The sequence below is a fragment of the Salvelinus alpinus genome, chromosome 13 (genome assembly GCF_045679555.1).
Source record: "Salvelinus alpinus chromosome 13, SLU_Salpinus.1, whole genome shotgun sequence".
In the NCBI taxonomy this organism is placed as follows: Eukaryota; Metazoa; Chordata; class Actinopteri; order Salmoniformes; family Salmonidae; genus Salvelinus; species Salvelinus alpinus.
The window spans coordinates 36,650,013-36,671,825 of NC_092098.1; the positions used below are offsets into that span (position 1 = coordinate 36,650,013).

Here is a 21,813-nt window from a genome sequence, read left to right on the forward strand (position 1 = left end):
GTAGGTACATAGTTGTATCCTTGAAGTTTATACCTTAAAAGTGCCAATAGTGTACCATATTGTCGACACAGATACAAAAGTGTGCCTTTACAAAAAGGTAAAATTGTGCCTTTTTAGGGTACCACCAAATTGACAAAGCATTTGTTCCTTGTAAGTGGCAAAAATGTACCTCCTCTCTAGATCAAGTAACTCACATGTAAACGCCTCTGCCATCCCACTTCTTTTTTTTTAACCCGCTTTTTCTCACCAATTTCGTGACTACGATCTTGTCTCATCGCTGCAACTCCGCAATGGGCACGGGAGAGGCGAAGGTCAAGTCATGCATCCTCCGAAACATGACCTGCCAAGCCGTGCTTCTTAACACCCGCTTGCTTAACCCAGAAGCCAGCTATACCATTCAATTGACGATCAAAGTCAGCCTGCAGGCGCCTAGCCCACCACAAGGAGTCGCTAGAGCGCGATGAGCCAAGTAAAGCCCCCCCGGCCAAACCCTCCCCTAACCAGGCCGATGCTGGGCCAATTGTGCGCAGTCATATGGGACTCCCGGTCACGGCCGGTTGTGACACAGCATGGGATCGAACCCCAGGCTGTAGTGACGCCGCAACCCCGCTGCGCCACTCGGGAGGCCCTTCCATCCCACTTTGGGGAGTAGGCCCAACTGGGTCTCACGACTGTCAACGCCAACACCTTAACCAAAACGCCAAGAGGTCCGTACCGCTTAACTTCTTTGGGGTAGGGGGCAGTATTTTCACGTCCGGATGAAAAGCGTGCCCAGAGTAAACTGCCTGCTACTCAGGCCCAGATGCTAGGATATGCATATTATTAGTATATTTGGATAGAAAACACTCTGCAGTTTCTAAAACTGTTTGAATGATGTCTGTGAGCATAACAAAACTCATATGGCAGGCAAAAACCTGAGAAAAAATCCAACCAAGAAGTGGGAAATCTGAGGTTTTTAGTTTTTCAACTCTTTGCTTATCCAAGATACAGTGGAAATGGGGTCATATTGCACTTCCTACGGCTTCCACTAGATGTCAACAGTCTTTCGAACCTTGTATGATGCTTCTACTGTGAAGTGGGAGCGAAGGAGAGAGGATTGAGTAAGGTCTGCCATGAGCTGACCATGCGCATTTATGTGAGAGTTAGCTTGAGTTCCATCACATTTCTGAAGACAAAGGAATTCTCCGGTTGGAACATTGTTGAAGATTTATGTTAAAAACATCCTAAAGATTGATTCTATACTTCGTTTGACATGTTTCTACGGACTGTAATATGACTTTTCGTCTAAACTTTTGCCTGGACCTGCCCGCGCGTCGTGAGTTTAGATTGTGTCCTGAACACGCGAACAACAGGGAGGAATTTGGACATAAATGATGGACATTATCGAACAAAACAAACATTTATTGTGGAACTGGGATTCCTGGGAGTGCATTCTGATGAAGATCATCAAAGGTAAGTGAATATTTATAATGCTATTTCTGACTTATGTTGACTCCAACATGGCGGATATCTCTTTGGGTTGATTTGTCGTCTGAGCGCCGTACTCAGATTATTGCATGGTTTGCTTTTTCCGTAAAGTGTTTTTGAAATCTGACACAGCGGTTGCATTAAGGAGAAGTGGATCTAAAATTCCATGTATAACACTTGTATTTATCAACATTTATGATGACTATTTCTGTAAATGGCTCTCTGCAAAATCATCGGATGTTGTGGAACTACTGAACATAACGCGCCAATGTAAACTCAGATTTTTGTATATAAATATGAACTATACCGAACAAAACATACATGGATTGTCCTATGAGTGTCATCTGATGAAGATCATCAAAGGTTAGTGATTAATTGTGTCTATATTTCTGCTTTTTGTGACTCCTCTCTTTGGCTGGAAAAATGGCTGTGTTTTTCTGTGACTTGGCTCTGACCTAACATAATCGTTTGGTTTGCTATCGTCATCAAGTCTTTTTGAAATCGGACATGGTGGCTGGATTTACAACAAGTGTATCTTTAAAATGGTGTAAAATACATGTATGTTTGAAGAATTTTAATTATGGGATTTCTGTTGTTTTGAATTTGGCGCCCTGCAGTTTCACTGGCTGTTGACGAGGTGAGACACTACCATCCCACATACCCTAGAGAGGTTAACAAGGTAGATAAAGGTCTCTACAATATTAATTACAGCTCTTTATTGTCACATGCTCTTATGTAAGCCTTTATAAAGACTTCAGAACATGTTCAAACTTTAATTAACATAACCATAGACCACTTCAACTGGTACGCTTCCGCTCACGGGTGGCCAAAAATAACAAACTGAAATCCATGTCCCCCCCTTGGAAACAGAGATGTATCTTCACTGTACCCCTTTTTTGGAGAGTGTGTGATGATTTACCTTTACATACAAAAGGGTACTGAAGAGTACCATGTTAAAGCATATGTGTACCTCTGAAAGTACATTGTGTATTTTGACATTTTTGTACCCCAGGGAACAATACTGTAACCTAACTGTACCCTTTTTCTGAGAGTGTAGTGTGAACCTGTGAACTGGGTTAGTCAGTGCTGTAAATGTATCACCACTACCAAATCCGTATCGGACAGACATATGGCACCTTCAGAAAGTATACACACTCCTTGACATTTCTTTGTGTTACAACCTGAATTTAAAATGTATTCAATTTTGATTTTTGTCACTGGCCTACACACAATACCCCATCATGTCAAACTGGAATTATGTTTTTAGAATCTTTTACAAATTAATAAAAAATGAAAAGCTGAAATGTCTTGAGTCAATAAGGGACACCTAGTCAGTTGTACAACTGAAAACATTCAACTGAAATGTGAATCAGAGAGGTGCGCGGGGTTGCCTTACTTGACATCCACGTCATCGGCGCCCGGGGAACAGTGGGTTAACTGCCTTGTTCAGGGGCAGAACGACAGATGTTTACCTTGTCAGCTCAGGGATTCTCGATACAGCAACCTTTCGGTTATTGGTCCAACACTCCTACCCGCCAGGTTACCTGCCGCCCCGTATTCAACCCCTTTATTATGGCAAACGTAAATAAGTTCAGGAGTAAAAATGTGCTTAACCAGTCACATAATAAGTTGCATGGACTCACTCACACTGCAATAAATGTTTAACATGTATCCCACACACAATTATCTGTAAGGTCCCTCAGTCAAGCAGTGAATTTCAAAGACAGATTTAACCACAAAGACCAGGGAGGTTTTCCAATGCCTCGCGAAAAATGGCAGCTATTGGTAGATGTGTTAAAGAAAAAGCAGACATTGGCTATCCCTTTGAGCATGGTGAAGTTATTAATTACACTTTGGATGGTGTATCAATTCACCCAGTCACTACAAAGACGCAAACGTTCTTCCTAACTCAGTTGCCTGGAGAGGAAGGAAACCGCTCTGGGTTTGTGATAGGAGAAAATTGAAGATGGATCAACAACAGGGAAAAGAAGGAAGCCTTGTAAAGAATACAAATATTCCAAAGAATGCATCATGTTTGCAACAAGGTACTAAAGTAATACTGCAAAAGAATGTGGCAAAGCAATTCACTTTTTGTCCTGAATACAAAGTGTTATGTTTGGGGAAAATCCAATACAACACATTACTGAGTACACCTCTCCTTATTTCAAGCATAGTGGTGGCTGCATCATGTTATGGGTACTGTATGCTTGTAATCTGGGGAGTGGGGAGTTTTTCAGGATGAAAAAGAAACGGAATGGAGCTAAGCACAGGCAAAATCCTAGAGGAAAACCTGGTTCAGTCTGCTTTCCACCAGACACTGGGAGATTAATTCACCTTTCAGCAGGACAATAACCTAAAATACAAGGCCAAATCTATACTGTAATTGCTTACCAAGTAGATAGTGAATGTTCCTGAGTGGCCGACTTACAGTTTTACCTTAAATCTACTTGAAAATCTATGGCAAGAACTGAAAATGGTTGTTTAGCAATGATCAACAACCAATGTGAAGAAGAATTTTTAAAAGAATAATGGCCAAATGTTGCACAATCTAGGTGTGGAAAGCTCTTAGAGACTTGAAAGAGTCACAGCTGTAATCGCTGCCAAAAGGGCTTCTACAATGTATTGACTCAGGGGTGTGAATACTTATGTTATTAGATATTTCTGTATTTCTGGGGCGGCAGGTAGCCTAGTGGTTAGAGCATTGGGCCAGTAACCGAAAGGTTGGTGGATTGAATCCCCGAGCTGGCAAGGCCAAAATCTGTCATTCTACCCCTGAACAAGGCAGTTAACCCACTGTTCCTAGGCCATCATTGTAAATAAGAATTTGTTCTTAACTCACTTGCCTAGTTAAATAAAGGTTACATTTAAATTTCATCTTCAATAAATTTGCAAAAAAAATATAAAAACATGTTTTCACTTGTCTTTGTGGGGTATTATGTGTAGATGGTTGAAAAAAACAAATATATTTTGAATTCCGTCTGTAACACAACAAAATGTGGAATAAATCAAGGGGTATGAATACTTTCCGAAGGCACTGTAGAGTTAAGTGGATTGAAAAGACAACTCAAGCTGTGACAGTCTGTTTTCCTCATCCGTCTCTGGTGGTTCAGGATAACATTTTGTCGTCGCTCCAAAATCTCCCTTACTCAGTCAGACCAAGTCAGACTCCTTTTCTACTGTCTGACTAAATAATATTACCCCATTGGTCAACATTCCCACCTTTCAAAGGGCCCAATGTTAGATCGAAGTGCTGAAGAGCGCTGAAGAGGGGGGTCAATTTGGAATTGAGCATATCGCCCTCTTCTGTCCTCATCTCTCTGGTTTCTCTTTGGTACCCGTTTCATCGCTCTTTAGAAATTCTCACACACACTCTCTGGATATCTCCTCTTTGTATCAAAATGTTGCCCTCTACCCACTAAAGTTTCCCCTGCATGTGCCTTGGGAATACGTAACAGGAGAGAGAGACACAGAGACAGACACAGAAAGAAAGAAAGTCACTTTATTTGGGTAGTCCCTATAGACGATCTACAGATGGTCAAAAAATCTGTTAATATACAACTCCTTGCCAAGGTTACGGTAAGGGTTAGGTTTAGGTTTAGAATAAGGGTTAGGTTAAGGGTTAGGGTTAGGATTAGGGTACGGGTTGAGTTTAGGATTAGGATAATGGTTAAGGTTAGGGTTAGTGGATAGTTATTTGAAATGTTATTGACAGTTATTTAACATTTGCTGAACATCTACAAACCATCTACTTGGAACTATCCATATAAGTAATACCAAAGAAAGAGAGAAAGACAAAAAGAAAGAAAGACAGAAAAAATTATGAGAGAGAAAAAAAATCATGAAAAAGAGAGAGGCTCCATGGGTACAGCCAAAAGAGGAGAGGTGGACAGAAAGAGGACGCTAGACGAACCAGTGACAGCCAGCAGACAGCGACTCCGCTCCTGAGGTTTTTATTACTGCCATGACACCCCGCCCAGCCCAGCAACCGTCCTGCGGTCCTGTCACCTTAGAAGGAGCAGCACGGACCCAGAGAGAAACACTGGTTGTGCAATATTCAAGGCTGAGCAAGAAACAATGAGGCAGCGAAAAACAAACACATACAGCATGAAAGCCAGGGCTTGTGCCTCCCTTACTATACGTACGTACACACACTGGCCGGGACTGGGAGAGTGACATTGTAGCCTGCTAGTGCCAAAAACAGGACTTTAGTGTTTTCACTCCATACTTCGTAGAAATCCCACAGAAACATCTTCTTCAGATCACTGAGTATAAAAGCCTAAAACTATTTTTTGAAATTTGACGGAACATGACATAACCATTTGTTATATATTAAAGTTAAATAAAGCCTTCGACACGGTAGAAGAGACCGTTATGACGCAAAACTCGTTTAAGCACAAAGTGATGTCATTACACTGTAAAAACAATTCATCCGGATGGCCAGTGTTAATTAATACGGATTCAAGCCATAATCATGTTGTGTGTGGAAAATAGGTAACAGTTTACAATTTAATTTATGAGTTACTAGTTACAAATGAGGGAATTAAATATTTTAAACAAAACAGATTAAACAAGTCAGATTATATCAGAGATGAATACATAGCAGTGCCTTTTGAAGCCATTCCAAGCTGCTCTTTGAATTCAGGGCAACAATTTAGTCAGAACAACAAAGTGTTAAACAACAGCACAGAGGCAGCCAGTAGTCCCTCACAGACAAAGCTATAGACACTGAATGAAAACAAAACAGGCACCCTAACACACACACACAGTTGCTGTTTCGGACCAGGCTAATAATACCCAACAATAAGCACTTAATTCCCAGTACCAGAGAGAGTACTCCCCATGACCGCGCTACTCTGTGCCACTACCGCTGCTAACTTCCCAATAGGAAACACACCACTTTGTCCTGCTACGTAGGACAGCCTTGAAGCATGCCCAATTCACATTTGTAGCCAGTAAAGCCAACCTTCAATACTTTTCCATCATAATCAATATTCTAAACCATGGTATTACTAACTGTTCATAGAAACAAAGCTATGAATGCGTTTTGTTATTGGATATGCTGCGTTTTCTCCACCCTCATTATAAGCGAACATAGGGAGACAGTGAAAGTGGAAGAAGATCTCATAGTTAGGAGATAGATAGGGAGTACATCAATCATCAAGGGAATCCATCAATCATCCATCAGTCATCAATCCACCTGTGCCTGTTTGAATGGTCGGGATGAAACAGTCTATTAGACAGTGTGTCCGATGGCCTATATGGCTCATCTAATGATTGATCCGGTATGTGTGTTAGAGAACCGTATGGCCCCTTCTTCATCTTCCTCCACTTTACCCAAGTGGGATGTGCTACAATACTGAAGCATTGGTTTACTTCTGACGACACATGCGAAGGGGCAGGGACGTGCACAGACCTTTCAGTGGGCAGGTGCTCAAAATCAGGGGGCAGGTGCTCAAAATTAATATCTCGTAATTAATATCTCAAAATGTATAACATATTAACTGCCTCTGTAGCGAAAATTCTAAGTAAGCTAGTTACAGTGCCTCGTAAATACATGATTGACAATGGGAAAAGAGGGTAGCCTATCAGCTGATAATTGATGTTGATGACTGATGTAAAGCCAGCTCAATAATTTATTTATCTTCAATGCTCTTTAATAATAACTTCATAATATAGCCTAATATTCATCCAACTCTTTATATATGGCTGGCTAGTCACATGTGTAGATATTTTAGCACTGTACATGGTGGTTAACTACCGAGGGATAACATTTTTAAAAAAAAGTGATATTAATTTTTCTCTCGTCAATAGCTATTGAACCAAGCGTGCCTGACTATTAAAATGATGTATTGGAGAAAAATCCACCGTTTTTTTGTTGTTGAAATTTCTATATACACAACCATTCAAAAGTTTGGGGTCACTTAGAAATGTCCTTGTTTTTGAAAGAAAAGCAAATTTCTTGTCCATTAAAATTACATCAAATTGATCAGAAATACAGTGTAGACATTGTTAATGTTGTAAATGACTATTGTAGTTGTAAACGGCAGACTTTTAATGGAATATCTCCATAGGAGTACCAGTCAAAAGTTTGGACACACCTACTCATTCAAGGGTTTTTCTTTATTTTCACTATTTTCTACATTGTAGAATAATAGTGAAGACATTAAAACTATGAAATAACACATTTGGAATCATGTAGTAACCAACAAAGTGTTAAATATTTGAGATTCTTCAAAGTAGCCACCCTTTGCCTTGATGACAGCTTTGCACACTCTTAGCATTCTCTCAACCAGCTTCATGAGGTAGTCACCTGGAATGCATTTCAATTAACCGGTATGCCTTGTTAAAAGTTAATTTGTGGAATTTATTTCCTTCGAAATGTGTTTGAGCCAATCAGTTGTGTTGTGACATGGTAGGGGTGGTATACAGAAGATAGCCCTATTTGGTAAAAGACCAAGTCCATATTATGGCAAGAACAGCTCAAATAAGCAAAGAGAAACGACAGTCCATCATTACTTTAACACATGAAGGTCAGTCAATTCGGAAAATTTCTAGAACTTTGACAGTTTCTTCAAGTGCAGTCGCAAAAACCATCAAGCACTATGATGAAACTGGCTCTCATGAGAACCGCCTTAGGAAAAGAAGACCCAGAGTTACCTCTGCTGCAGAGGATAAGTTAATTAGAGTTAGCTGCACCTCAGATTGCAGCCAAAATAAATCCTTCACAGAGTTCAAGTAACAGACAAATCTCAACATCAACTGTTCAGAGGAGACTGCGTGAATCAGGCCTTCATGGTTGAATTGCTGAAAAAAAACGACTGCTAAAGGAAACCAATAATAAGAAGAGATTTACTTGGGCCAAGAAACACGAGCAATGGACATTTGACCGGTCTGATGAGTCCAAATTTGAGGTTTTTGGATCCATCTGCTGTGTATTTGTGAGACGCAGAGTAGGTGAATGGATGATCTCTGCATGTGTGGTTCCCACCGTGAAGCATGGAGGAGGAGGTGTGATGGTGTGAGGGTGCTTTGCTGGTGACACTGTTAGTGATTTATTTGGAATTCAAGGGACACTTAACCAGTATGGTTACCACAGCCTTCTGCAGCGATATGCCATCCCATCTGGTGGGACTATCATTTGTTTTTCAACAGGACAATGAGCCAAAACACACCTCCAGGCTGTGTAAGGGCTATTTGACCAAGAAGGAGAGTGATGGAGTGCTGCAACAGATGACCTGGCCTCCACAATCACATTTTCACTTTTTTTTGGTGCGCCTGGACCATTCACAGTTGAGCTTGCTCAGTTTCGCTCAACGCTGATTGACAAATTTTGTATACTTTTTGTTGTCAAGAGAGGCCAGATGCTCGCTGGCTTCCCTTGCCTTCAATGCTATGGGCGGCAACAATGTCATAGTGGTTTGGTCCAGACAGCATCAGATAGATGGCCTACACGTAGAGAGACAGAGGGGTGCTGTTTCACTCGCTCAGATGCTTTCTCCTGTGAGATACATTCAGCCTCTTGTGACATGAAGGGAAATTATGAAACACAGAAACAAATATGTATTATTATTATTATTGCATTTTTTCTTGGTCAATTTTTGGGGGAAGCCTTGGCATTCATGAATACACACCACTGATAAATGCATTTCAATAGCATTCAAAATATTTTTTACAATGGTGGGAAAGTGCCAAGATGGCGACATGGTGGCTTCTACACAGCGCCCCCTATATGTAATCTAGTGTATATATAAATCATTGAACATACCCATAAGTGGTCGTGACTAATGTTTTCAAACGTTTTATGTAACATTATCACAAGTGACTTGATGCCTACTGTGACAAAAGTGATTTAGAGTTGCTGAACGGGTTGGTTGATATAACGGTAATATTAACAAAATTCCACTTTTAACAAGCTTTGTATGATTCAGTGCAATATCACATTATTCAAAACATCAGAATTTGTAAATATATATATATAGATATATATATAAGAAAAGGGGGTTATGCATACCAACATACAGTATATGTCAGCCGGAAATTATATCAGAGGCTTTACCATTACAACATTTGATGTACAGTCACATTCACCGTGGTTGTTTGAAGCGCGCTATTAGTTCACAGCTGGCGATGCCTCATCGTGATTGGTTATTCCCCACAATTTGCAAAAACGTCAATAAGCGTCATCACTATCTTTCCTTTGCGGTACATCAAACTGTCGTGATTACCAGCTGAGAAACTTTTATGAGTCGATTTTACTCCTAGCGATGCTGTGTCTTACAGTTTTAATCAAACGTGTACAAACATTTTTCGGAACAATGTCGAGCCCAAACAACTACCTCTTCCCCTACTGTATTTATTTATGTATTTTGTTCCTTTGCACCCCATTATTTCTATTTTTACTTTGCACATTCTTCCACTGCAAATCTACCATTCAAGTGTTTTACTTGCTATATTGTATTTACCTCGCCACCATGGCCTTTTTTTTTGCCTTTTTACCTCCCTTATCTCACCTCATTTGCTCACATTGTATATAGACTTATTTTTCTACTGTATTATTGACTGTATGTTTTGTTTATTCCATGTGTAACTTTATGTTGTTGTATGTGTCGAATTGCTATGCTTTATCTTGGCCAGGTCGTAGTTGCAAATGAGAACTTGTTCTCAACTAGCCTACCTGGTTAAATAAAGGTGAAATAAAAAAAATTAAATGACAAAACAGAGTCCACAAGCCACAGAACTCCGTGGCCTTTCGCAAAACAGTAAATGCTTTTAAAAAAATGCAGTTGGCTTCTCACAACAAATTCATTAATCAAAACTATATTATACACTCAGAATTGCAAATACATTCATCAAAAGAACATGACTGCCTGCAAAAAGAGCAATGCAACCATACTTATCTCTCGGGTCCAAGCAAACAAAACAGAAAATATCCAAGTAGATCAATGCATATTCTTTGCTGTCACAAAATCATGATGATCAAAATTGAAAGTGCAACTATCCAAAGGTTCAGAATTATGGGCAAAAGCACATTGTGTGCAAGATTCATTCACTGGTATAATCACAATCCAAATCCATGTAATCAATACATAGGGTTTTTTCTCATAGTTTTGTAGACTTTACATTGGCGTACAGAAACACAATCCACTGTAGAAATAAGGAAAGGTGAAAAAAATGAAGGAACACAATTGATATGATTGTATAGGCCACAACCCACACTAATGCAAAGCTCTAAAATGAAAGGTCACAATGTTGGAGATTACTTATAAGTAACCCAGAGTTACTTGAAAGTAACCCAACTACATTTTCTACCTCTCTGCATGTCTGCAATATATATATATATTTTTAAAGCAAACACATTCAATTAGAGTCGCCATTGCCTAGATATTTCCCTATATTGTACATGGTATGACACTGATGGGGTGATTTAGAATTTTGTGCAGTAGTATTTACTGTTTGCCCGAAAAAAGTGAACACAATTGCACACATTTATCTTCTGATGAAAACAATGTGATAATATTCGGTGAACAAAACCCTTAACAGTGAATTTTGTATTCACTGATACACATTTGTATCAGTTTATCATTTAGCAAAGGGTGGTCTAAGATATGCAAGTCAGGTACAAAGCGAAGAAAATGATTATTAGTATTTTACATTATTAATACATTATTCATGTATTTAAACATTTGATCATTTCTGTTCTGCTATACGCGATTGTACGCGATTGTGAAAAACTGTAACACCATCCTAAAACTTTTTTGTTGTTGTCTTACAACAGATTTTAACGACTGACTGTCTATAAATAGGACGCAACAGAATACAATTTAGGCGATAAAGTTGGAAATTAGGTTCAAATCACGGACATTACTCACTTATAATAGGCTAATAAACATGGCCTATGCGAATAAGATACTTTGTATTCCATTGAATAAAACTGAAAGTGTAAGATGTAAATGGGAAATGTAGCCAACAATTTTGTAAGCTACTATGTTCTGTGGGTTGACATGACAAAAGGTGTCTGATATTGAAACGTTATATTCTATATAAATTCAAACAGCATGGATAACATGAACACCTGCATTACATTAAACATGCTCAAGCATTGTACATTTCCAGTCATGACAATTACAATTGCCTAGAATGAACGTAGGCTGCGCAGCGACGAGAATCAACAGAGAGATGCGCACTAGTTGATCTGCTGAACAGTTTATCAAAAATAATAGCTGATTTACATTAAATTATTTACATGAAACAATCTGTACACACGCACAATGTTAAAACAAATATATTGTGAATAACCGAGAAAAGTATAACGATCAACTATGATCAAGTATTTGCGTCCACCTGTCATTTATTCTAACCATTAATTCTTACCTCGTCGCCTATGGCACGTTTCGCCGTAATGCTGACATTGCGTCGAAACAATCAGAACAAGTTCCCAGTAAAACTGTCCTCTTCTTCCCAAACAGGTGGACTCACAGACGCACGTTCCCGTTTACTCACAATCCCCTACTGATGCTGGAATCCATGCGGGTGATCACACACAGCGTAAACTGCGCAACCGCGAAACCGACACGATCATTGGTCCTACAACGAACCCGTCTCTTTATAGCAGAGAATATTGCCGCGTTCACGTGCTAGTTGGAACTTGCATATTTCCGAATTCCTTACTGGTTCTGGTTGTACACGTACGGCGTTCAACCAGTTAGCAAGTCGGACATTCCGAGTTTAGATCCGACTAGCACGTGAATGCGGCATATATAGAAGGCCTATGAAAAAAAAAAAAAATAAGTACAAAAGTAGGCCTGTTTAAAGAAGCAAATTAAAGAGAAAGGGGTTACCTGGTCAGTTGTACAACTGAATGCATTCAACTGAAACGTGTCTTTCCGCATTTAACCCAACCCCTCTGAATCAAAGTATTAAGTTTAACATTAAGTAGGCTAGGCTACTTATAACAAATATGAAGTATTAGAGAACTTACCTTTAATTTCAGAAAAAAATACTTGCATTTAAGTATATATATATATATATATATTCAGGAAAAAAATATTTGGATTGATAGCAGACCTTCGTTCAGCCCTCCTTAAAGTTAGGTCTACATGTTTATATCCTACTTAAATGGAATATTAGTCTACACATTTCTAGTTGCATTTGAGCCTATTAGGGTTATATAATACAGCGGTATGAAGATTGGTCCTCACTGCTCTTGTAGATCTATTTGTAAATAGCAGACTGAAAGATGTCGAATGATGTGTACTCCAAATGCTTGGTTCTCAACAAGAATATCAAAGTTTTTCATTGAAGATGGTTTCTTTATTTTATTTTCAAAAGTGCTTTGTAATGTAGAATATGATCTACATTTCCACTATCAATGACTGACTATATGGACATTGGACGCATAGTCCATTGTGGAGATCACTTCCAAAGTGTCCATTGTGGCCCTTTAGAAGGTTTTCTATTGGCTGGATTTGCTTGGCTTAACAACGACAGTACTTCCTGTGACCAGGGTGGGGAAGAACTCCACCATGAACTTGTTCTTCAGTCTATGGAGGAAGTGGACATACCTCACCCCAGGCCCGTAGCCTGAGAACACATGGGACACCTACATAGACAGAAAATGACTTACTGCACAAATAAGTATATAAAATGATCAAACACAATCAGTCTTTCAAGCTAATATGTATAATACAAACTCATAACAAAACATGTCTAGGCCCCACCTCTTTCCAGTTGTGGGAGTATTCACTAAGCTCCTCAGTAGGGCTTATGGTGTATTCGGAGATGACCGTCTGTCCATCTGTTCCCAGCAACCTCACCCGCAGTTGGTAGATGGACTCGTGCAGTTGGCTCTCCTCATACCTACAGTGGTCAAAGGTCAAAACAGTTCCTATGTTTTAAAAAACAAAATATGAATACAAGGAGGGTCAATCTAAAGCAGTGTTTGTTGCATAATGTTGTGGTTCTGGATAGAAGTAGTGAAACTCTACACTGATTGCAACATTATTGGAGACCGTTGGTATTGCAATTGCCTATTGCTATCTGACTTCAAGCGATTGAGTCCCAGGTTGTGATGTTGACATAGACTCATCGTAATGTACCATGAGTCATGAATGCATGCTTAGGCTGTCAGGTCGAAACACACCAGTCTTTGATGACAATGTCAGGTTGGAAACCATCCAGCAGCTCGTCCCATATTCCCTCAGCCTTTAGGTTCACTCTCTGCTCCAAGGTAAACCAGCTGAGAACACAAACACAGCACCAGTCAGAGATAGATACTGAACTATCTACCACCGTCTCTGATAAGACTTAAAGCATTTGGTCTGGTTTACCGGCCACACCCAGATTAAGACTAGTCTTGGACAAAAAGCACTTTCAATGAAGAATCTCCAATGAGAATGTTTTAAATTCAGGGAAGGCTTAGAGAAATGTCACAATTTTTCAACTTCATTATCATCATCTCCAGCACCACCCCAACATGTATGAAATTGCACATTTCTATGTTTTGTAGTAAAAAATATAGAGGAAGATAAGTGTTTCCAATTACATAATCAGTGTACATAGTGTTATTCTAAATAATTATGAGTAGGCATTGCCTACTAATTGCTTGATGATGACATTGAAACACTTATCTTCCTCTATTTTTTACTACAAAACATACAAACACACCATTTCACATGTGTTGATGTTAGGGTGGTGCTGGAGATGATGAATATGAAGTAGAACATTTTAGACATATTCCATTAATCTGGGTCCAGGAAATGTGCCTTTAGAGGGAGTGGTTATACGACTAGCTTGACTGATAGTGAGGCTTGTGACAAGGTAAAGAGGGGTAGCTCATTTGAACAAAGGTGACAGTTGGTTGTCGCTCATGTCACCTGTAGTTAGGCAGGTAACAGATGGTGACCCCTGGTGGTACGCCGCTGGCATCATAACCAAGGTCCTCTCTGCTGGTGGTCCAGCCAGTATAGTCACCTATAGATTGAAAGATATGAATCATGAAAGGAATTTCTCTCAATGTTAAAAATCAATTAGGCCTACACCTCTATTGCTTTATGGTCTTATAAATGGAAATAATAGTCAACATTTTCTTCTTGTATACTGTAACTATGTACCCTCTGGTTCAGAGCGAGGAGGTCCTTCTGGAGGAAACTCTGTCAGTTCACGCTCGGGAGGAGGGGAGTCCTGACTCACACCTGGGTGGGTAAGGAGGAAGACAGAGTCAATATAACAACAAAGGACTTTAACCTACAGCAGTGGTATTCAAAGTCGGGGTCGTGAGTCAACATTTACACAGATATTTCAAAAAATTTAACAAAAGATTAAGAGTACATATTATTGTATGGGCCAATATACAAACGTTTTTGAGAAATACTTTTAAAAACACAATTTCCCTAGTAAATATATTTATTGGTTTATTTTTATTTTGATAAGAGATGAAAATGCAAATAATTTAAGGCTATTTGTTGATGTAAAAATCGACAATTCACCTATTTGAAAATAGTGTCATTAGCTTTGGAGCGGTCGCGAGCCATTATTGCAGAAAATAATGGGGTCCCGGCTGAAGAAGTTTGAATACCACTGACCTACCCGGTCTTAAATAAAAGCAAACCAACGATTGATGTTCAAACACTACACTATTTTCTCTAGGTCGTAGTGTTCCTGAATTTGTACCATTTAGTTATTCAAAACCCTTGCCCCCTTAGGCAACCCTTGCCTCCTACATATCTAACATAGACTAAGGTACTATGCCAGATCAAGCTTTACTACTTACTATACTTTTTATTCCAGTGAAACCTAACACGACAGCTGCAGTAAACATACAACACTTTCAATACAATTCGACATATTGTGACGTAGCTACCGTGAGGCGCAGGATTCCTCAACAAATTTCGACCGAACGGCTTTGCTTCGTAGACGAACTTCCAATCCACTCCATCGGGCATCGAAATGCCTTTGATATTCCACTCTGTCTCGCATCTTTTTTTCCATTCATTGGTCGCCATTGTGTGATGTGTTCGTATCCAGCGTACAGTGAAACAGGAAGTGTAAAGTCGAAAGCTGCAATTGATAATAGTAGTTTATGCCCCACCCTTAGCCTACCTGGAAACCCGAAGATACGTCGCGCAGAAATGAGCGTTGGAATAAGGAAAGTTTGCTCTCGCGACCTCTACAAGCAGGAATGTTGAATAAAATTATATTTTAACCTACTTTACTGGTTGTCTGTGTGCTTGGCTCCAGAGTGGCGCAGCGGTCTAAGGCACTGTGCTTGAGGCGTCACTACAGACACCCTGGTTCGAATCCAAACTGTATCACAACCGGCCGTGATTGGGAGTCCCATAGGGCGGCGCACAATTGGCCCGGTGTAGGCCGTCATTGTAAATTAGAATTTGTTCTTAACTGACTTGCCTGGTTAAATAAAAAATTGGTCCGTTTGGCGATAGGAATGTGAGACATATCCACACTAAAGTGCAATTAGGCTACATGAACTGTTTAAAGCCCTGATAGTGCGTTCAGATTTACGGTAAAGTACATTAAACATTTATTTTATTTTATTCAACATGTCTTTGAGAGGTCAGTTGAGGAAACTTTTCTAGGCAAGCTCCACCTCTGGAGAAGATTGTGACATGTACTCTTCCTACTTCTTAAAGTTGCAGTTGTCATAGATGCCCAAGTAATGCTGCATTCATAACCAATTGGGAAAGTGGTATTTACCATATAGGACTGGGAAAAATCCACAAGAACTCCCATCCAACTCGTAATTAGGCTATTAGTGGGAAACTCATCTATTATCCCTGGCTCAGACTCACCCACCTATGACCTCACCTACTAAATAAATGACCTACTAAGGAAATTACCTTGATAACAGCCTTTTCGCTAATAACAAAATATTATTTATAAAAAGCAATCTATTCATATATATTTTTTAACACTAACATTTGTTTACAAGCATGATAGCTGTAACCTACCTTTTGTTTATGGCTGATGCAGCTTGTTGGCCATTAGCCAATTAGCATTTCTCAACTAGTTAAAAGCATGTGAATGCATCCGACTGGTGACTTCACAGCACCTTCCCACTTGGTTATGAACGCAGCAGAACTACTTCTGAGTAATGTATAAAGGATATTCATTCATCCATTCATTCATTTAGTTTACATTAATTTGGTCAACTTGAAGCATCAACCCATTTCATTATTAGAAAACACTAATAACATTGGGGAAAATAGAGATTGAATAGGGCATATCTGTTCAATAACTAAGGATTAGCCTAGGCTATTATTCACTATTTTATTTAACCTTTATTTAACTAGGCAAGTCAGTTAAGAACAAATTCTTATTTACAATGATGGCCTACCAAAAGGCAAAAGACCTCCTGTGGGGACAGGGGCTGGGTGAAAAAATAAAATAATGTGTGACTACACTTTCATTAGAGCTAATTTAGACTTTATTATAGGCTACATATTGCTTTACAGACTATGCCAGAGGTTATTTAGGTCTATCTGATGTTTGGTGGCTTCTCTATGGGCATCACAATAAAGGTTTTCGTTTTTAATTATGACCTCAAATAGGATTCTAAACCAACGTTCTAATGAAGCACAATCAATAGGATAAAAACACAAAATAGCAGGCAAACAAGAAGGTCTAGGAATGACGCTATGTAGGGTCTGAACCTTCAGGAACATAGCATACGCCGACCGCCTTTCAATTATGAGTTTCCAGATAGATAAAACGCCACAACATGTGTGGAGGGAAGCTGTGCTGAAAACTGAAAAGGACCATTGCCACCGGTTGAAGGTAAATTTCACCTGTAGCACATGAAATGAACATGTTTATTTATCTGGTTGCCTACGAAAATGTTTGATGGGAAACACTAGTCCTCTGTTCAAACACAAGCCATGGAAATTAATAAGAAGGGGTTGGCCCACTATTGCTAAAAATGTGTCATAAACAAAAATGGCCTGCCCTCATACAGACATTATTCCCTTTAGTCTCCTGGACAGCTGTCTCCTGAGACACCAGTTGTAGCAGTGCTTCCAATGGCAGGTCGAACCAAGAGCCCTGGTATAGGCAGCCACAGAACAGGGAACACTACCATAGAAGAATACCGTAGAGCACTACAGCCAGACAACTTCAGCAAAGACAACATTCTCAGCACAGAGAGAAGGAAAAACACCAAAACAGTCCAAATAGACAACTGCCAAAGTGACAGGACAGACATCAGGACTGGCATCTCTGTGAGAGACAACATTAGCACAGAGAAGTTGGGCCACCTAAGCTACAGGGCAGAGGCCCTAAGAGAAGACACTCACTTTAGAAATGATTGTAAGCAGCTCAGAATGGACCAACTTCGGACAGTCCACCCCAAAGCAGACAGCATTGGGATAGATCTGGGTAGAGACCTCCGTAGGACAGACATTGCAGATCATCACTCTGGAGTCTCAGATGACCAGAGGTCAAAGGACCTGGAGACCAACATCATTGGGACATCACCATCCCAGTCCAATGTTTTGCACCCGTGGCAGGTTTGGGACGGAGGTGCCAGATATCAGTCGAGGTCCTTGCTCTGTGATGTTGGCACACACCTGACTGCCCTAGCCCAGAGTCCTCACTCCATCCCAGGCCCTGACACTGAACCTATCATGGGTAAGTTATCATCGTTCATCAGGAAGCATCAGAACACAAGTGCAACAGGAAAGAGAGAGAAAATATGTTAGTTTCAGATCAGTTGTTGTATCTCAAAAAGGTACATTATTTCATTTGACTAATTCGTTTTTTTCATGGTTTGATTACTTTCTATTATAACCTTGGCCTGTAGTGTTTAGGGCCCAGAGGGAAAGTGCGATGGAAAGGAACCAGCACAGCAGCATTCGGCAGCAGCACCAACCTATGGCCATTTCACATCAGGTGGTCCTGCAGAAAGACATAGGGCCTTACTGCTCCTCCCGTGATGCCGCCACTCAGACCTATATCTGTGCCCTTACCCACACACCTGCACTGAAAACAGGGGAGGCAGGTGGGTGTCAAACATCAGGGGTACACTTTACATTTCAATGAGATTAAATAAAAGTTAGAAGGTTGATTTGTCCTCCATTGAGGGTGTGGGAGCCTTTTATAATCCTGCGTCTTCATTCAGAAGACAAAACATTGATCCCACACAGTAGGTCTGTCTTACCTACATTGGCTTGTCGATTGGTCATGGAGATTGTTTAACTGTGTAGATTACTGTATGTTTGTCAGTTAACCAGCTAGCAGTATACCTGTTTATTGTCAGTGTGCCAGTCCTTATTACTTTTAAGCAGAGTTACTTGCTCAGAAAACAGCGGGTGCACTGTTAATTAATAAGGATCATATTCCAACCAGCCTTGCATTTTTTGTTTGGTTGAGTGCTAGGAGTCGGAAATTATAATAATGTCTATGAACCGTGTAATCTGTTTATAATGCGGCATAGACTGCCTGTATTCTATTAGTATAGGCAAGGGTCCGCATGCCTCCCAGCCGAAACATTTTGGAAGAGTTCATGCATATATTATGATGCAATTTTGTTTTTGTCAGTTTGGACTTCGGTAAAGTTTTTTTTCGGGTGGTCGGGCACACTACATTTTTGCTCAAGACCAGCCTAAATTCGGCAGCTGAAGTGTACGTGATTGGTCAACAGCTGTAGGGATTCTTCAATAAAGTATTAGTTGGCATTCATTTTTTTTTTTTATCATTGCGAAATACTGCACCAAACATCTTAGTTAGATGTAAAATTGCTCGACTAATGGCGTCAGCATGCTCCAGTTGGGCTAGTACCTAGGCGAACTCGGCTAGCTGAATCGAACGAGTGTACTTGCATACTCCCTTAAAATTCGCTTGAAATACGAGAAAAAAGCAGCAATAGTGCTGTTTGTCCATTTTGAGAAATAGTCCGAATGAATCTAAATTATCTCAAGAAATCTGTCATTAATTTTGTGTGCGATGAAGGAATGTAGACTTCGGCTCTGAACTTTGGCTTGCCTCTAGAAAACATTTTGTGTGCCCGAAGAGCGGAAAAAAATCCTCACCTAAATCCAAAACCAACAAAAACGTCACAAACCTACGTCTTAATATATGCAGGACCTGTTTCGGCTGGGAAGCATGCAGACGATTTTAGATTAGATCTCCTCTGCAAAAACGTCAAAATGTATGACAGATTTCTTGAGTTATCATAGATGAATTCTGACTATTTTGAGGAAGTGTATACTGCCGGTGGCGTCTCAAAATGGACTAACAGTACTATTTCCGATTTTTTTGTCGTTTTTCAAACGAAGGTCTTTTAAAGTATGCGAGCACAGCCGAACTGAAGCATGCTGATGCCTTTAGGGCGGCCGCATGCTTCCCAACCTAAACAGTTCGTGCATATATTATTGCATTTCTATTTATGTGATATGACAATTTAGTCATGTCCATTTAGTAGTGTAATTACTCAATTCTGTGTTAACATTTATGATAGGTAATACCCAAACAATTCTAGATTTTCATATATTGTGAGATATGGATAAAAGTGTTCTTCCTCTTCTATTCATGTTTGAACCAGTGAAGAGGGCCAGTGTGATAAGAGCAATAGGACAGCCCATTCGACTCCACAGACTGTGTCCTGTAGAGGAATCCTCTGAGCATTGTAGGGGCCAGCTGAGGGTGATTGGGGATGAGGTGAACAGCATGTTCTCCAAGGGAAAGGTGTGTAAGTTCAATGGGGTAGGAGGGGAGAAAGAGAACAATAGGTTAACAGAGGGATAACAATCAAGAAGAAAGAGAATGTGTCATACTGGGCCAGGATACTGTTAAAGGACTTTGAGACAACTGCTGATGTAAAAAGGCCTTTATACATTTGATTGCTTGATGTACTCCTTCATAGAGATTCCTAATACAATCTGTCATTCATTCACACCTGATGTTCTGTTTGTGTGTGTGTGTGTGTGTGTGTGTGTGTGTGTGTGTGTGTGTGTGTGTGTGTGTGTGTGTGTGTGTGTGTGTGTGTGTGTGTGTGTGTGTGTGTGTATTAGGTGGGGTCCACACAGCGGCAGACCTGGAGGGGAGGAATCATCACGTGCCTGTTCACTGTCCTCAGTGGCCTTGGATCTCTCTACCTGCTCCAGTACAGAAACCTCAGGACGCCCTAGAGACCCACTGACCCACGGCGTCACACCGCACTTGACCTTTGACCTTTCTTAATACATTTCTATCCATTCCTACAGAATGTTATTAGGCATTTATGATTTTATTTATTTGATTGTTTATTAATTTAGTTGACATTGCACAATATGTCATATAGAGTAGAATATTTGCACTTTCTGTTCCTTTACTTGACAATGTAGGCTGACTATTTTGAGGGGCTAGTTGACAGTGCTTACTGTGGAAATGGCTCCACCTAGTGGGTTTTGATGGTGTCTGAAGCTACTTATTTAATAGCGCCAAAATCATAGAGTGCTGTAGAGAAATGTGTGCTGTATCTTCACTCAGGATTTTGGTAGCTTTAGACACCATCAAAATCCACGGGATTATACAATTGTTTAACTCTTTAATGATTTAATAATTTACTTCAATCATACTGTGATTTCAGTGGAATATACAGTCACATCCAAAATGATTTGCACCCTTGATATAGATGAGCAAAAAAGACGGTATAAATAATACAAAAACTGAGCTATATTGTATGCAAAAAGAAAATTAAAATTATATTTGTTTATACATGCACAATTGCTAAAAGAAAAAGTAATACAAAAAAGTTTAAATAAAAGTAATAAAAAAAAAAAGATAGGTGTCAAAATGATTGGCACCGCTGTTTTCAATACCTTGTGTACCCTTCCCTTGTGAGGATAATGGCACTGAGGATTTTTCTATAATGTTTTATGAGATTGGAGAGCACATTGGGAGAGATCTTGACCATTCCTCCATACAGAATCTTTCCAGATCCTTTATATTCTTCGGTCTGCGCTTATGGACTGCCCTCTTCAATTCAAACCACAGGTTTCCAAATGGGGTTCATGTCCGGAGACTGAGATGGCCATTGCAAAATGTTGATTTTGTGGTCAATTAACCATTATTTGTGGATGTACAGTGCATTCAGAAGGTATTCAGACCCCTTGACTTTTTCCACACTTTGTTACATTACCGCCTTATTCTGTTTTTTTCCCCCCTCATTAATCTATAAACAATATCCCATAACGACAAAGCAAAAACTGTTTTTTTTGTTTAAATATCACATTTACATAAGTATTCAGAACCTTTACTCAGTACTTTGTTGAAGCACCTTTGGCAGCGATTACAGCCTTGAGTCTTTGGTATGATGCTACAATCTTGGCACACCTGTATTTGGGGAGTTTCTCCCAT

At 39.8% G+C, this 21,813-nt stretch overlaps 3 protein-coding genes across 4 annotated transcripts in view; 1 reads left to right on the forward strand and 2 right to left on the reverse strand.

The window, feature by feature from the left end:
- Positions 1-12,056, reverse strand: part of slc8a2a (solute carrier family 8 member 2a) — a 49,845-nt gene extending 37,789 nt beyond the window's left edge. Inside the window, exon 1 of the mRNA XM_071339132.1 lies at positions 11,839-12,056. The gene's annotated coding sequence lies outside the window, so the exon portion shown is untranslated. The remainder of the gene's footprint in view (positions 1-11,838) is intronic.
- Positions 12,057-12,755: 699 nt separating this feature from the next.
- nccrp1 (P1, F-box associated domain containing) lies at positions 12,756-16,096 on the reverse strand. Its single transcript, XM_071339133.1, has 6 exons — positions 15,326-16,096; positions 14,577-14,657; positions 14,340-14,436; positions 13,607-13,702; positions 13,185-13,323; positions 12,756-13,066 (listed from the first exon to the last, which is right to left on the reverse strand). The coding sequence occupies exons 1-6, from the start codon at positions 15,465-15,467 to the stop codon at positions 12,920-12,922; spliced, it is 702 nt and encodes a 233-aa protein (XP_071195234.1). The 5' UTR covers positions 15,468-16,096; the 3' UTR covers positions 12,756-12,919.
- A 1,359-nt stretch (positions 16,097-17,455) lies between these two features.
- On the forward strand, positions 17,456-21,250 carry LOC139537613 (uncharacterized). 2 transcript variants are annotated; one of them, XM_071339134.1, is made up of 3 exons: positions 17,456-18,105; positions 18,278-18,475; positions 20,487-21,250. In XM_071339134.1, exons 1-3 carry the CDS (start codon positions 17,499-17,501, stop codon positions 20,612-20,614), a joined length of 933 nt encoding a protein of 310 aa, XP_071195235.1. In that variant the 5' UTR covers positions 17,456-17,498; the 3' UTR covers positions 20,615-21,250. The 2 variants fall into 2 exon arrangements, 1 of the variants encoding a protein (XP_071195235.1); XR_011667570.1 differs by lacking the exons at positions 17,456-18,105; positions 18,278-18,475 and adding exons at positions 19,599-19,713; positions 20,018-20,160 and having other exon boundaries at positions 20,487-21,236.
- The last annotated feature ends 563 nt before the right edge of the window (positions 21,251-21,813 follow it).

Excerpts from the sequence above, each read along its gene's own strand:
- nccrp1 (XM_071339133.1), bottom strand. The coding sequence starts at position 15,467 with ATGGCGACCAATGAATGGAAAAAAAGATGCGAGACAGAGTGGAATATC. Across the intron at positions 13,703-14,339 it reads TGTTACCTGCCTAACTACAG|CTGGTTTACCTTGGAGCAGA; the intron begins GTGACATGAGCG and ends TTGTGTTCTCAG. Across the intron at positions 13,067-13,184 it reads ACTCCCACAACTGGAAAGAG|GTGTCCCATGTGTTCTCAGG; the intron begins GTGGGGCCTAGA and ends CTGTCTATGTAG.
- LOC139537613 (XM_071339134.1), top strand. The coding sequence starts at position 17,499 with ATGGCAGGTCGAACCAAGAGCCCTGGTATAGGCAGCCACAGAACAGGG. Across the intron at positions 18,106-18,277 it reads TGACACTGAACCTATCATGG|TGTTTAGGGCCCAGAGGGAA; the intron begins GTAAGTTATCAT and ends CTTGGCCTGTAG. Across the intron at positions 18,476-20,486 it reads ACTGAAAACAGGGGAGGCAG|GTGGGGTCCACACAGCGGCA; the intron begins GTGGGTGTCAAA and ends TGTGTGTATTAG.